The sequence below is a fragment of the Bos indicus x Bos taurus genome, chromosome 1 (assembly GCF_003369695.1).
Source record: "Bos indicus x Bos taurus breed Angus x Brahman F1 hybrid chromosome 1, Bos_hybrid_MaternalHap_v2.0, whole genome shotgun sequence".
In the NCBI taxonomy this organism is placed as follows: Eukaryota; Metazoa; Chordata; class Mammalia; order Artiodactyla; family Bovidae; genus Bos; species Bos indicus x Bos taurus.
The window spans coordinates 132,572,461-132,586,948 of NC_040076.1; the positions used below are offsets into that span (position 1 = coordinate 132,572,461).

General features: G+C 37.5%; 1 protein-coding gene across 3 annotated transcripts in view; it reads right to left on the bottom strand.

Annotated features, from left to right (window-relative positions):
- The window catches only part of PPP2R3A (protein phosphatase 2 regulatory subunit B''alpha), a 234,044-nt gene that overhangs the window by 28,126 nt on the left and 191,430 nt on the right, over positions 1 to 14,488 (bottom strand). For all 3 annotated transcript variants that reach the window (XM_027545443.1, XM_027545444.1, XM_027545445.1), the window contains 2 exons: positions 1,633 to 1,808; positions 1,016 to 1,134 (listed from right to left, as the gene is read on the bottom strand). In XM_027545443.1, coding sequence (XP_027401244.1) covers positions 1,016 to 1,134; positions 1,633 to 1,808 — 295 coding nt within the window. The remainder of the gene's footprint in view (positions 1 to 1,015; positions 1,135 to 1,632; positions 1,809 to 14,488) is intronic.

Below are 14,488 nucleotides of genomic sequence, written 5' to 3' on the forward strand. Positions count from 1 at the left end.
AGTAATGCTAAAAGAACGTAAGTACCTTAATACTGACTACATAATGTGTTAATTACTGTAATCCATTTGAAGAACTTCACCCCATCTTTTAAACATGTCTGAAATTGCTATGCATCTTAGATTTATAATTGCTTTTTCTTGCTTAAAGGTATATAAAATAATGGGACATTTTAAACTCAATGAAATATAATACTGACTTTAGGCTAGTGATAATGTACCTTGATATGCTCCAAGTTCTGGTGCAGAGTATTTGTTTTAGAAGCTGGTCCTTGTATTCTTAACTATTAATATTTAGGTCAAACAGTTATGCAACATATGGAAGATAAAAGACTGAGGAAGTTTCCTGTCGTGTATGTACTCAATCAGTTCTTTTCCATCAATATAGTTTTTACTCTTTAAACAGAGGAATAGAAGGAGAAGTGGTGATATTCTGCTTTTTGTTTGTTTTTTTTCCTGGACGTGGGTTTTCTGAGAGTCCACAGGTTTTTGTGTATGGGGAAGGCATTTCACGGCTCTTCAGCTGTAGAATGACTTCAAACTGATGTCATATACAGTCATCGTTACTGCTTGAAAAAGTGTTACATTTATCTGAAGGTTGTCTATCTTTGAGGGCATCTAGTTTTCATTACCATGCCATCCTGAAATTGAATGGTACAGTTAAATCAAGCCCAGTGTATACTCTGTAATAGAGATGTATCTATTGATGTAGTGTTGAAAGTGAGAAAGACAATTATTTCAAAATTTTCTGTAACCAGTTTCTATGTATATGGAAGTACACAAAGCACATAGTTCATTCAATGAAAGGCAGATGCAGGTTATTACCTACACTTGAAGATTAGCTGTGGGAAGAGATGGGCTCTGAGTCCTTTATTCTTTCTTTTCAGTATGTTATGAAATATTTTAAATGTTAGCTTTTTTAAATACCAGAATTCCTGCAGACAGAGGCCACTTTTATCTGAAGCATAGAACCCCTGATATTGCATCCCTCAAACAGAAGTTAAAACTATACTGGTACCTTCTGGACCGCAAAGGGATCTCTCTGTTCATGGTCTAAGTATTTCTCCAGATTAAAGAAAGTGTCATAAAAGATGTGAGCCATTCTGCATCTCTTCAGGTCTCGTAGAGTTATTTTGCCTGTGTAAGAACAAATCTGGTAAATTTCAAAGGCTTTTTTCGAAGTGAAAAAAAAAACTTTTACTGAAGTTTAAAAGGATATATGGATATGCTTACTTGATTATAAAAATTTGATGTTTTTTGAGGTAAAGTTCACATAAAATTCACCACTTTAACCATTCTAATGGTTTTTCACACATTCACACTGTTGCACAAGCATCACCACTATAACATTCCGTAGCATTTCCTTCAGCCCCAAAGGAAACTCTGTACCCGTCAAACAGGCTCACTCCCCTCCCCTCTGCAATCCTCCCCAACTGGCTACCACTAATCTGCTTTCTAAATTTGCCATTAATTGTTAGTTCTATGCCAACAATAAAGGAGAAACTTAAATATTTCTGTATTTAGAAAGCCTGTATGGAAGACTGGGAAGTTAAATAATTTAGAACAATCCAGGATTACAACCCCCACTCTGTTATGTAGATGGACAATGCAACTTGGCTCTTTATTCAGTCTTACCATCACTGGCTGGCTTTACCAGGTCAAGCATCTGGCACAACAAATCATGGAATGGCAAGGGCTCAATGCCCATGGCTTCCATCCGTTCACACTGCTCCTCGTAGAAGTATTCCAGCTCGTACATGGAGAGCACTCCATCCCCATCCACATCCATACAGCGGAACCAGTACTCAATGCTAGGAGGTAAGGATACTCATTAGCAATGGCCTGTTAAAGCTCTTTTATTCACTCAGATTTATTACTGTTTGCTTCTTTTAAAAGTTATATATGGGTATACTTTGGACTTAGACATAGTTTTACAAAATTTATTAGAAACAATGGCAGTCATCTTTTTAAATTTTGTCTTCCCCAGATCCAGGCATTTTCAACACTTGCTTATTTTGTTTTTTATCTTTACATTTCAGTTAAGATGTCTATGTTGTTCCTTTCTTGCATTTCTGATTTAAGGACTGTGGTTTAATTTTGCACTATGAAAGATGAGGTTTCAGTTCTTTTGCTACTCATTCCACCTTACCCACATGCCCTTTCTAACCTCAGCATAGACAAATTACTCAACATTCAGAGTTTATAACTTTACATTTTCCTTTTATCTCTTTTATTTGTTTAGTTTTGGGATATAGTACATGCTACTAATTCAACTAATTCAAAGGCTTCTGCCAGTTTTCTATGTCCATAATCAGCCCCATTGGGTATTCTAGCAATTTCATTTCCTTGAAATCATTTTCAGTTCCCTCTGACCTACTCCAATCTGGGCTGGTTGATCTCTAGGCCTGATTTACAGTTTCACCCTAGGGATTCCCTTCACCTTTCTCCTGTTTCTTATATCTCACATTTTCCTCATTCTTGGTTTGCTTCCTTGTTTGGTATAACACATTCTTCAGTATCTTCCTAAACAAGGGAGCATAGCAGGTACATTTTTTGGATGTTAGATCATTGAAAATACCCTTTATCTACCCCCTAATGTGGTTGGTATTTATACAGTTATGGCTTGATGGTTCTTTCCTTCAGAATTTTAAAGGCACTGACTCATTGTCCTCAATTTATCCACTGTTGCTGAGAAGTCTAAAGCCACTGATCTTTGACTGCAACCTGTTTGTTGCCTACAGAGGTTTCTGAGTTCCTGGTGTTTTAAAATAAAACTGATGAAGTGCCTTGGTCTGGATCGAATTCACTTTTGCTGGGCTAAGAGCCTCCTCAGTTTGGAAACTAGTATTCTTAAATTCTTGGGACATTTTCTTAAAATTGTTTTGTTTCTTCTCTGCTTCTCTTTCCCCTTATCCACTCTCTTTCTGGAATTCTTGTTATTCAAATCAGCATGGTCCAATATGGTGACCACTAGCCATATGTGGATAACCCAATTTGAGATGTCTTTTTTTTTTTTATAAATTTGTTTTCTGTTAATTTTTATTTATTTATTTGGCTGTGCTGGATATTAGTTGCAGCATGTGGGATCTAGTTCTCTGACCAGGGACTGAACCCGGTCCCCCTGCATTGGGAATGCAGAATCTTAGCCACTGGACCACCAGGAAAATCCCTGGGAGGTCTTTAAGTGCAAATACAGATTTTGAAGACTTTGTAAGAAAAAAACAGTAAAACATCTTATCAATAGTTTTATACTGATTACATATTGGAAAAATATTTTAGATATATGGTATTAAATAAGAGATGTAAGTAAAATTAATCCTGTGTTTCTTTTTACTTTCTTACTGTGGTTGCTACTGCTGCTGCTGCTAAGTCGCTTCAGTCATGTCCGATTCTGTGTGACCCCATAGACGGCAGCCCACCAGGCTCCCCCATCCCTGGGATTCTCCAGGCAAGAATACTGGAGTGGGTTGCCATTTCCTTCTCCATCTTACTGTGGTTAATTTTACTTAAAAAAAAAAAAAAAAATATATTTAAAGTAAAAATTATATGTATTTAAGGTATATAACAAAATAATGTGATATAGACAGTGAAACAATGACTACAGTAAAGCTACTTAACATAGCATCTCCCCACAATATTACTATTTTGCAGGATAGTAGGGATGTAGAGTACCTGAAATCTACCCTCTTAAGTGAATTTTCAGCATTTAAAACAATATTAAATGTATAGTGATTATATTGTACATTCGATCTCTAGATTTATTCATCCTGTATAACTGCAACTTTGTACATTGGGTCAGCATTTCCTTTTTGCCTCACACCCCCTGCCCCTGGTAACCACCATTCTACTTTCTGCTTCTATTAAGTCTGACTTTTTTTTTTTTGATTCCCATAGAAGAGATCATGTACTATTTGACTTCCTGTGCCTGGCTTATTCCACTTAGCATAATATCCTCCAGGTTAATCCATGTTGCAAATGACAGGATTTCCTCCTTTTTTGAAGGCTGAATAAGATTCCATTGTGTGTGTATACATACACCACATTTTATTTATCTATCCATTCTGTGAGAGAGATTTAGCTTGATTTCATATAATGCTTAACCAACAAGGGAGTTCAGATATCTTCAAGAGACTGGTTTCAGAGTTCTGGTTCAAGATGGTCAAATAGGAATTTGCCTTCTCCCATGGACACACCTATATAGCTACATATGGACCAATTTCTTTTGAAAAAACCCTAAAAACTAGCTGAGTGACTTCTTTGAGTGACTATATTATTGGAAAAAAATGAGAAAAAACTCATATTTAGTGGATAGGAGATGCTAAGATACAATCTTGCTGTAAACCCCAGCACACTGACCCACAATTTGGAGAAACTGGAAATCCAGAGCTTTTCCCCAAGGAGCAAAGAGTTTGAATCCCATGTTGTGAACCCAACTTTTAAGACCTGCAACTGAGACAACTACCCTCAAATCTAGCTTTTTTCCTTCCTTTTAAAAAACTGAAGCATAGTTGACATGTAATATTATATTAATTTCAGGTGTACACCATAGAGATTTGACATTTGGATACATTATGAATTGGTCACAATAAGTCTAGTAACCATTTGTTACCAAAGTTATTACTATATTATTGACTATATTCCCTATGCTATATATTACACCCCTGTGGCTTATTTATTTTATACCTGGAAGTCTGTACCTCTTAATTCCCTTCGTCTATTTCACCCAACCACCCATTTACCCTCTGGTGACCTCTACTGTGTTCTATTGGTGTTCTGTTTGGTTTGTTTGATTTTTAAATTCCACATATAAATGAAATCATATAGTATTTGTCTTTCTCTGTCAGACCTATTTCACTGAGCATAATACCCTTAGAGTCCATTCCTGTTGTTTCAAATGTCAAGCTTTCCTTCTTTTTTTATGACTAAGTAAAATTCCATTGTGTGTGTGTGTGTGTGTGACATCACCTTTATCCACTTACCTATTGATGAATACTTAGGTTACTTCCATATGTTGGGTATTGTGAATAATGCTGCAGTGAATGTTGGAGAGCACCTATCTTTTAAAAATAACATTTTTATTTTCTTTGGGTAAACACCCAGAAGTGAAATTACTGGATCATATAGCAGTTCTATTTTTAAATTTTTGAGGAACGTCTAGACTGTTCCATGGTGGTTGCACCACTTTACATTCTCACCAGCATAAGGGTCCCCTTTCCTCCACATCCTTGCCAACACTTGTCATTCGCTGTTTGTTTGATAACAGTCCTTCTGAGAGGTGTGAGGACAGCTCACTGTGGTCTATTTGCACTACACTGATGATTAGTGATGCTCAACGCCATTTTATGTGTCTGTTGGCTATCTCTATGTCTTTCTTGAAAAAGCGTTTGTTCAGGCTTTTTGCTCATTTTAAAATCAGGTTGGATTTTTTAATACTGAGTTATGTAAGTTTTTTAAAAAAATATTTTAGATATTAATCTTTTATCAGATAAATCATCTACAAGTATTTCTTCCTATTCAGTAAATTGCCTTTATGTTTGTTGATGGTTTCCTTTGCTGTGTAAAACCTTTAAAACTGATATAGTCTTATCTATTTTTATTTTCCCTGCCCTTGCCTGAGGAGACAGATTAAAAAAAATACTACTAAGTCTAATTTTAAAGAGTATACAGCCAATGTTTTCTTCTAGGAGTTTTTTTTTTATGGTTTCAGATCTCACATTTAAGTCTTCAATCTTATTTGAGTTTCTATTTTGTATATGGCATAGAGAGTGATCCAGTTTCATTCTTTTGCATGAAGCTGTCAAGTTTCCCAGTATCATTAATTGAAGACACGGTCTTTTACCCGTTGTATATTCTTGGCTCCATTGTGTACATTCAGTTCAGTTCAGTCGCTCAGTCGTGTACGACTCTGAACCCCACAGACTGCAGCATGCCAGGCTTCCCTGTCCATCATCAAGTCCTGGAGCTTGCTTAAACTCATGTACAGCGAGTCACTGATGCCATCCAACCATCTCACCCTCTGTTGTCCCCCTTTTCCTCCTGCCTTCAATCCTTCCCAGCATCAGGGTCTTTTCCAATGAGTCAGTTCTTCGCATCAGGTGGCCAAGTATTGGAGTTTCAGCTTCAGCATCAGTTCTTCCAATGAATATTCAGGACTGATTTCCTTTAGGATCGACTGGCTGGATCTCCGTGCAGTCCAAGGGATTCTCAAGAGTCTTCTCCAACATCACAGAAGTGTCAGTTCTTCAGCACTCAGCATTCTTTACAGTCCAACTCTCACATCCATACATGACTACTGGAAAAACCATAGCCTTGACTAGATGGACCTTTGTTGGCAAAGTAATGTCTCTGCTTTTTAATATGCTGTCTGGGTTAGTCATAGCTTTTCTTCCAAGGAGCAAGCATCTTTTCATTTCATGGCTTCAGTCACCATCTGCAATGATTTTGGAGCTCCCCAAAACAAAGTCCCATTGTTTCTCCATCTATTTGCCATGAAAGGATGGGACCAGATGGCATGATCTTAGTTTTCTGAATGGTGAGTTTTAAGCCAACTTTTTCACTTTCCTCTTTCATTTTCATCAAGAGGCTCTTTAGTTCTTCACTTTCTGCTGTAAGGGTGGTGTCATCTGCGTATCTGAGGTTATTGATGTTTCTCCCAGCAATCTTGATTCCAGCTTGTGGTTCATCCAGCCCAGCATTTCGCATGATGTACTCTGCATATAAGTTAAATAAGCAGGGTGACAACATACAGCCATGATGTACTTCTTTCCTGATTTGGAACCAGTCTGTTGTTCCATGTCCAATTCTAACTGTTGCTTCTTAACCTGCATACAGATTTCTCAGGAGGCAGGTAAGGTGGTCTGGTATTCGCACCTCTTGAAGAATTTTCCACAGTCTGTTGTGATGCACATAATCAAAGGCTTTGGTATCATCAATAAAGCAGAAGCAGATGTTTTACTGGAACTTTTGTGCTTTTTCGATGATCCAGTGGATGTTGGCAGTTTGATCTCTGGTTCCTCTGCCTTTTCTAAATCCAGCTTGAATGTCTGGAAGTTCACAGTTCACATACTGTTGAAGCCTGGATTGGAGAATTTTGAGCATTCCTTTGGTAGTGTGTGAGATGAGTGCAATTGTGCTTGAACATTGTGTTTTTTTGCTTGAAAATGTGCTTGAATATTCTTTTCCACTGCCTTTCTTTAGGATTGGATGGCAACTGACCTTTTCCAGTCCTGTGGCCACTGCTGAGTTTTCCCGATTTGCTGGCGTATTGAGTGCAGCACTTTCACAGCATCATCTTTAGGATTTGAAATAGCTCAGCTGGAATTCCATCACCTCCACTAGCTTTGTTCCTAGTTATGCTTCCTAAGGCCCACTTGACTTCACATTCCAGGATGTCTGGCTCTAGGTGAGTGATCATACCATCGTGATTATCTGGGTCGTGAAGATCTTTTTTGTACAGTTCTTCTGTGTATTCTTGCCTCCTCTTCCTCATAGCTTCTGCTTCTGTTAGGTCCATACTGTTTCTGTCCTTTATTGTGCCGATCTTTGCGTGAAATGTTCCCTAGGTCTAATTTTCTTGAAGAGATCTCTAGTCTTTCCCATTCTATTATTTTTCTCTATTTCTTTGCATTGATCACTGAAGAAGGCTTTCTTATCTCTCCTGGCTATTCATGAAATGCTGCATTCAAATGGGTATATCTTTCCTTTTCTCCTTTGCCTTTACCTTCTTTTCTCAGCTATTTGTAAGGCCTCCCCAGACAACCATTTTGCCTTTTTGCATTACTTTTTCTTGGGGATGGTCTTGATCACTGCCTCCTGTACAATGTCACGAGCCTCCATCCATGGTTCTTCAGGCATTCTATCAGATTTAATCCCTTGAATCTATTTGTCACTTCCACTGTATCGTCATAAGGGATTTGATTTAGGTCATACCTGAATGGTCTAGTGGTTTTCCCTACTTTCTTCAATTTAAGTCTGAATTTGGCAATAAGGAGTTCATGATCTGAGCCACAGTCAGCTCCTGGTCTTGTGTTTGCTGACTGTATAGAGCTTCTCCATCTTTGGTTGCAAAGAATATAATCAATCTGATTTTAGTATTGACCATCAGGTGATGTCCATGTGTAGAGTCTCCTCTTGTTTTGTTGGAAGAGGGTGTTTGCTATGACCAGTGCATTCTCTTGGCAAAACGCTGTTAGCCTTTGCCCTGCTTCTTTTTGTACTCCAAGGCCAAATTTGCCTGTTACTCCAGGTATCTCTTGAGTTCCTACTTTTGCATTCCAGTCCCGTGTAATGAAAAGGACATCTTTTTTGGATGTTAGTTCTAGAAGGTCTTGTAGGTCTTCATAGAACCACTCAACTTCAGCTTGTCAGCATTACTGGTCAGGGCACAGACTTGGATTACCATGATATGGAATGGTTTGCCTTGGAAACGAACAGATCATTTTGTCATTTTTGAGACTGCACCCAAGAACTGCATTTCGGAGTCTTCTGTTGACTATGAGGGCTACTCCAGTTCTTCTAAGGGATTCTTGCCCACAGTAGTAGATATAATGGTCATCTGAGTTAAATTCCCATTCCAGTGAATGGTTGTATATTAATTGACCACATAAGAGGGACTTTATTTCATGTCATCTGCAAATAGGAACAGTTTTACTACTTCGTTTACAATGTGGATACCTTTTATTTCTCTTTCTTGTGTGACTGCTGTCACTAGGACTTCTGATACTATTTTGAATAAAATGTCAATAGCAGACACTTTTCCTTGTTCCTGATCTTAAAGGAAAAGCATTTGGCTTTTCATTGTTTAAGTATTTTCTGAGCCACTGGTTTGTCATACACAGCTCTTATTATGTTGATACATGTTTCCTGTATACCCACTTTATTGAGAGTTTTTATAAAAAATGGATATTGCATTTTGTCAAACATTTTTCTGCATTCATTCAAATGATCATGTGGTTTTTCTTTACTTTGTTAATGTAATATATCATGTTGATTTATTTATGTATATAGAACCATCCTTGCATCTGTGGAATACACTTGGTAATGGTGAATGGTTCTTTTACTATACTGTTGATATCCGTCTAATATGTTGTTTAGAATTTTTGCATTATAATGGCCTGTAATTTTTTTGTAGTGTCTTTATCTGGTTTTGATATCAGCATAATGCTGGCTTCAGAGAATGAATTTAGAATAGTTCCTTCCTCTTCAATTTTTTGGAATAGTTTGAGAAGGATAGGTATTAACTCTTCCTTAAGTTTGTTGAATTTACCTGTTGTCTGGTCCTGGGCTTGTTTGTCGGGAGGCTTTTTAAAATTTCTAATTCTGTTTCATTATTGGTCATCTGTCTGTTCAGATTTTCTATTTTTCCTGATTCACTTTTGGAAAGTTGCATGTTTCTGGGAACTACCCATTTCTTCTAGGCTGTTCATTTTGTTGGCAAATAATTGTTTGTAGTAATCTTTTATGATCCTTTGTATTTCTGTTGTGTCAACTGTAATGTCTTTGCTTTCAGGTCTATTTTGCCTGATAGTATTGCTACTACAAGTTTCTTTTCATTTTTATTTGCATGAAATATCTTTTTTTTTTTTTTTAAACTTTACATAATTGTATTAGTTTTGCCAAATATCAAAATGAATCCACCACAGGTATACATGTACTCCCCATCCTGAACCCTCCTCCCTCCTCCCTCCCCATACCATCCCTCTGGGTCATCCCAGTGCACTAGCCCCAAGCATCCAGTATCGTGCATCAAACCTGGACTGGCATCTCGTTTCTTACATGATATTTTACATGTTTCAATGCCATTCTCCCAAATCTTCCCACCCTCTCCCTCTCCCACAGAGTCCATAAGACTGTTCTATACATCAGTGTCTCTTTTGCTGTCTCGTACACCGGGTTATTGTTACCATCTTTCTAAATTCCATATACATGCTTTAGCATACTGTATTTATGTTTTTCCTTCTGGCTTACTTCACTCTGTATAATAGGCTCCAGTTTCATCCACCTCATTAGAACTGATTCAAATGTATTCTTTTGAATGGCTGAGTAATACTCCATTGTGTATATGTACCACAGCTTTCTTATCCATTCATCTGCTGATGGACATCTAGGTTGCTTCCATGTCCTGGCTATTATAAACAGTGCTGCGATGAACATTGGGGTACACGTGTCTCTTTCCCTTCTGGTTTCCTCAGTGTGTATGCCCAGCAGTGGGATTGCTGGATCATAAGGCAGTTCTATTTCCAGTTTTTAAAGGAATCTCCACACTGTTCTCCATAGTGGCTGTACTAGTTTGCATTCCCACCAACAGTGTAAGAGGGTTCCCTTTTCTCCACACCCTCTCCAGCATTTATTATTTGTAGACTTTTGGATCGCAGCCATTCTGACTGGTGTGAAATGGTACCTCATAGTGGTTTTGATTTGCATTTCTCTGATAATGAGTGATGTTGAGCATCTTTTCATGTGTTTGTTAGCCATCTGTATGTCTTCTTTGGAGAAATGTCTATTTAGTTCTTTGGCCCATTTTTTGATTGGGTCGTTTATTTTTCTGGAGTTGAGCTGTAGGAGTTGCTTGTATATTTTTGAGATTAGTTGTTTGTCGGTTGCTTCATTTGCTATTATTTTCTCCCATTCTGAAGGCTGTCTTTTCACCTTGCTAATAGTTTCCTTTGATGTGCAGAAGCTTTTAAGGTTAATTAGGTCCCATTTGTTTATTTTTGCTTTTATTTCCAATATTCTGGGAGGTGGGTCATAGAGGATCCTGCTGTGATGTATGTCGGAGAGTGTTTTGCCTATGTTCTCCTCTAGGAGTTTTATAGTTTCTGGTCTTACGTTTAGATCTTTAATCCATTTTGAGTTTATTTTTGTGTATGGTGTTAGAAAGTGGTCTAGTTTCATTCTTTTACAAGTGGTTGACCAGATTTCCCAGCACCACTTGTTAAAGAGATTGTCTTTAATCCATTGTATATTCTTGCCTCCTTTGTCAAAGATAAGGTGTCCATATGTGCGTGGATTTATCTCTGGGCTTTCTATTTTATTCCATTGATCAATATTTCTGTCTTTGTGCCAGTACCATACTGTCTTGATAACTGTGGCTTTGTAGTAGAGCCTGAAGTCAGGTAGGTTGATTCCTCCAGTTCCATTCTTCTTTCTCAAGATTGCTTTGGCTATTTGAGGTTTTTTGTATTTCCATACAAATTGTGAAATTATTTGTTCTAGCTCTGTGAAGAATACTGTTGGTAGCTTGATAGGGATTGCGTTGAATCTATAAATTGCTTTGGGTAGTATACTCATTTTCACTATATTGATTCTTCCAATCCATGAACATGGTATATTTCTCCATCTATTGGTGTCCTCTTTTATTTCTTTCACCAGTGTTTTATAGTTTTCTATATATAGGTCTTTAGTTTCTTTAGGTAGATATATTCCTAAGTATTTTATTCTTTCTGTTGCAATGGTGAATGGAATTGTTTCCTTAATTTCTCTTTCTGTTTTCTCATTATTAGTGTATAGGAATGCAAGGGATTTCTGTGTGTTGATTTTATATCCTGCAACTTTACTATAGTCATTGATTATTTCTAGTAATTTTCTGGTGGAATCTTTAGGGTTTTCTATGTAGAGGATCATGTCATCTGCAAATAGTGAGAGTTTTACTTCTTCTTCTCCAATTTGGATTCCTTTTTCTTTTTCTGCTCTGATTGCTGTGGCCAAAACTTCCAAAACTAAGAAATAGAAAATCTTAACAGACCCATCACAAGCACGGAAATTGAAACTGTAATCAAAAATCTTCCAGCAAACAAAAGCCCAGGTCCAGACGGCTTCACAGCTGAATTCTACCAAAAATTTAGAGAAGAGCTAACACCTATCCTGCTCAAACTCTTCCAGAAAATTGCAGAGGAAGGTAAACTTCCAAACTCATTCTATGAGGCCACCATCACCCTAATACCAAAACCTGACAAAGATGCCACAAAAGAAGAAAACTACAGGCCAATATCACTGATGAACATAGATGCAAAAATCCTTAACAAAATTCTAGCAATCAGAATCCAACAACACATTAAAAAGATCATACACCATGATCAAGTGGGCTTTATCCCAGGGATGCAAGGATTCTTCAATATCCACAAATCAATCAATGTAATACACCACATTAACAAATTGAAAAATAAAAACCATATGATTATCTCAATAGATGCAGAGAAAGCCTTTGACAAAATTCAACATCCATTTATGATAAAAACTCTCCAGAAAGCAGGAATAGAAGGAACATACCTCAACATAATAAAAGCTATATATGACAAACCCACAGCAAACATTATCCTCAATGGTGAAAAATTGAAAGCATTTCCTCTAAAGTCAGGAACAAGACAAGGGTGCCCACTTTCACCATTACTATTCAACATAGTTTTGAAATATCTTTTTCTATCCCTTCACTTTCATTATGTGTATGTCTTTAGATCTGAAGCCTGGGTATGCAGCATATAAATGAGTCTTGTTGCTTTAATCCATTCAGCCACCCTTTGTCTTTTGATTGCCGCATTTAGTCCATTTACATTTAAAGTAGTTATTGATAGGTATGTACTTATTACCATTTTCTTAATTGTTTTGTAGTTCCTCTGTTCATTTCTTCTTTTCTTGTTCTCTTTGTGATTTGACGACTTTCTTTAGTGTGTTGTTTGTATTCCTGTCTCTTTATTTTTTTGGTGTGTATATTATAGGTTTCAGGTTTATGGTTACCATGAGGTTCATATACAACAATCTATGTAAACAGCAGTCTATTAAAATGATTGGTCATTTAAGAGCACATTCTAAAAGCTACTTACCCGCCCCCCCATATTTTATGTTTCTGACATATTTTGCATCTTTTTGTGTATCGTCTATTTGTTTCATATTATAGGTGATTTTACTACTTTAGTCTTTTAACCTTCATGTTAGCTTTGTAGGTGACTGACCTTTAGTATATGTTTGTCCTTACCAGTGATATTTTTTCTTTCATGATTTTCATGTTTCTAGTTATAGCCTCGTCTTTTTGGTTTAAAGAAGTTCCTTTACCACCTCTTATAAGGCTCAGTTAGTGGTGATGAACTCTATTAGCTTTTACTTCTCTGGGAAACCCATTATCTCTACTTCAATTCTGAATGATAGTCTTGCCAGGTTGAGTATTCTTGGTTTAAGTTTTTTTCCTTTTAGCACTTTGAATACCATGTTAGTCTCCTCTGGCCTGAAAAGTTTCTGCTGACAAGTCAGCTGAGAGTCTTATGTGGGTGTCCCTTGTTGCCTTAAAGATTCCTTCTTGGTCTTTAACTTTTGAGGTTTTAATTATAATGTATCTTGGTATGGATCTCTTGGGTTCATCTTATTTGGGACTCTGTGCATCCTGGACTTGGATGTCTATTTTGCTAACCAGGTTACGAAAGTTTTCAGTCATTTTTCTTCAAATATGTTTTGAAGAAAAATTTCCCTCTCTTCTCCTTCTGGACCCCTGTGAATGTTAATACACTTGATGTTGTCTCACAGGTCCCTTAAACTATCCTATTACTTTATTTTTTAAAATTATATTTTGGCCACATCATGCGCCATGCACAACTTCCCTTCAGTTCAGTTCAGTTCAATCGCTCAGCTGTGTCCAACTCTTTGCAACCCCATGAACTGCAGCACGCCAGGCCTCCCTGTCCATCACCATCTCCCAGAGTTCACCCAGACTCACGTCCATCGAGTCAGTGATGCCATCCAGCCATCTCATCCTCTGTTATCCCCTTCTGCTCCTGCCCCCAATCCCTCCAGCATCAGAATCTTCCAATGAGTCAACTCTTCACATGAGATGGCCAAAGACTGGAGTTTCAGCTTTAGCATCATTCCTTCCAAAGAACACCCAGGGCTGATCTCCTTTAGAATGGACTGGTTGGATCTCTTTGCAGTCCAAGGGACTCTCAGGAGTCTTCTCCAACACCACAGTTCAAAAGCATCAATTCTTTGGTCCTAAGCTTCCTTCACAGTCCGACTCTCATATCCATACCTGACCACTGGAAAAACCATAGCCTTGACTAGACGGACCTTTGTTGGCAAAGTAATATCTCTGCTTTTCAATATGCTATCTAGGTGGGTCATAACTTTTCTTCCAAGGAGTAAGCGTCTTTTAATTTCATGGCTGCAGTCACCATCTGCAGTGATTTTGGAGCCCAGAAAAATAAAGTCTGACACTGTTTCCACTGTTTCCCTGTGCCCCCTGTAGTGGAAGCATGGAGTTTGAACCACTGGACTACCATGGAAGTTCCAAGCTATCTTCATTTTAAAAATTATTTTATTTTTTGCTGTTTTGACTGGGTGATGTCCACTACCCTGTCTCAGATTGCTGATCTATTCTTTTGCATTTTCTAGTCTGCTGTTGATTCCCTCTGCAATATTTTTCATTTCTGTTAATCTATTTTTCAGTTCTGATTGGTTCTTTTCTATATCTTCTATCTCATTGTTGCAGTTCTCACCAAGTTCATCCATT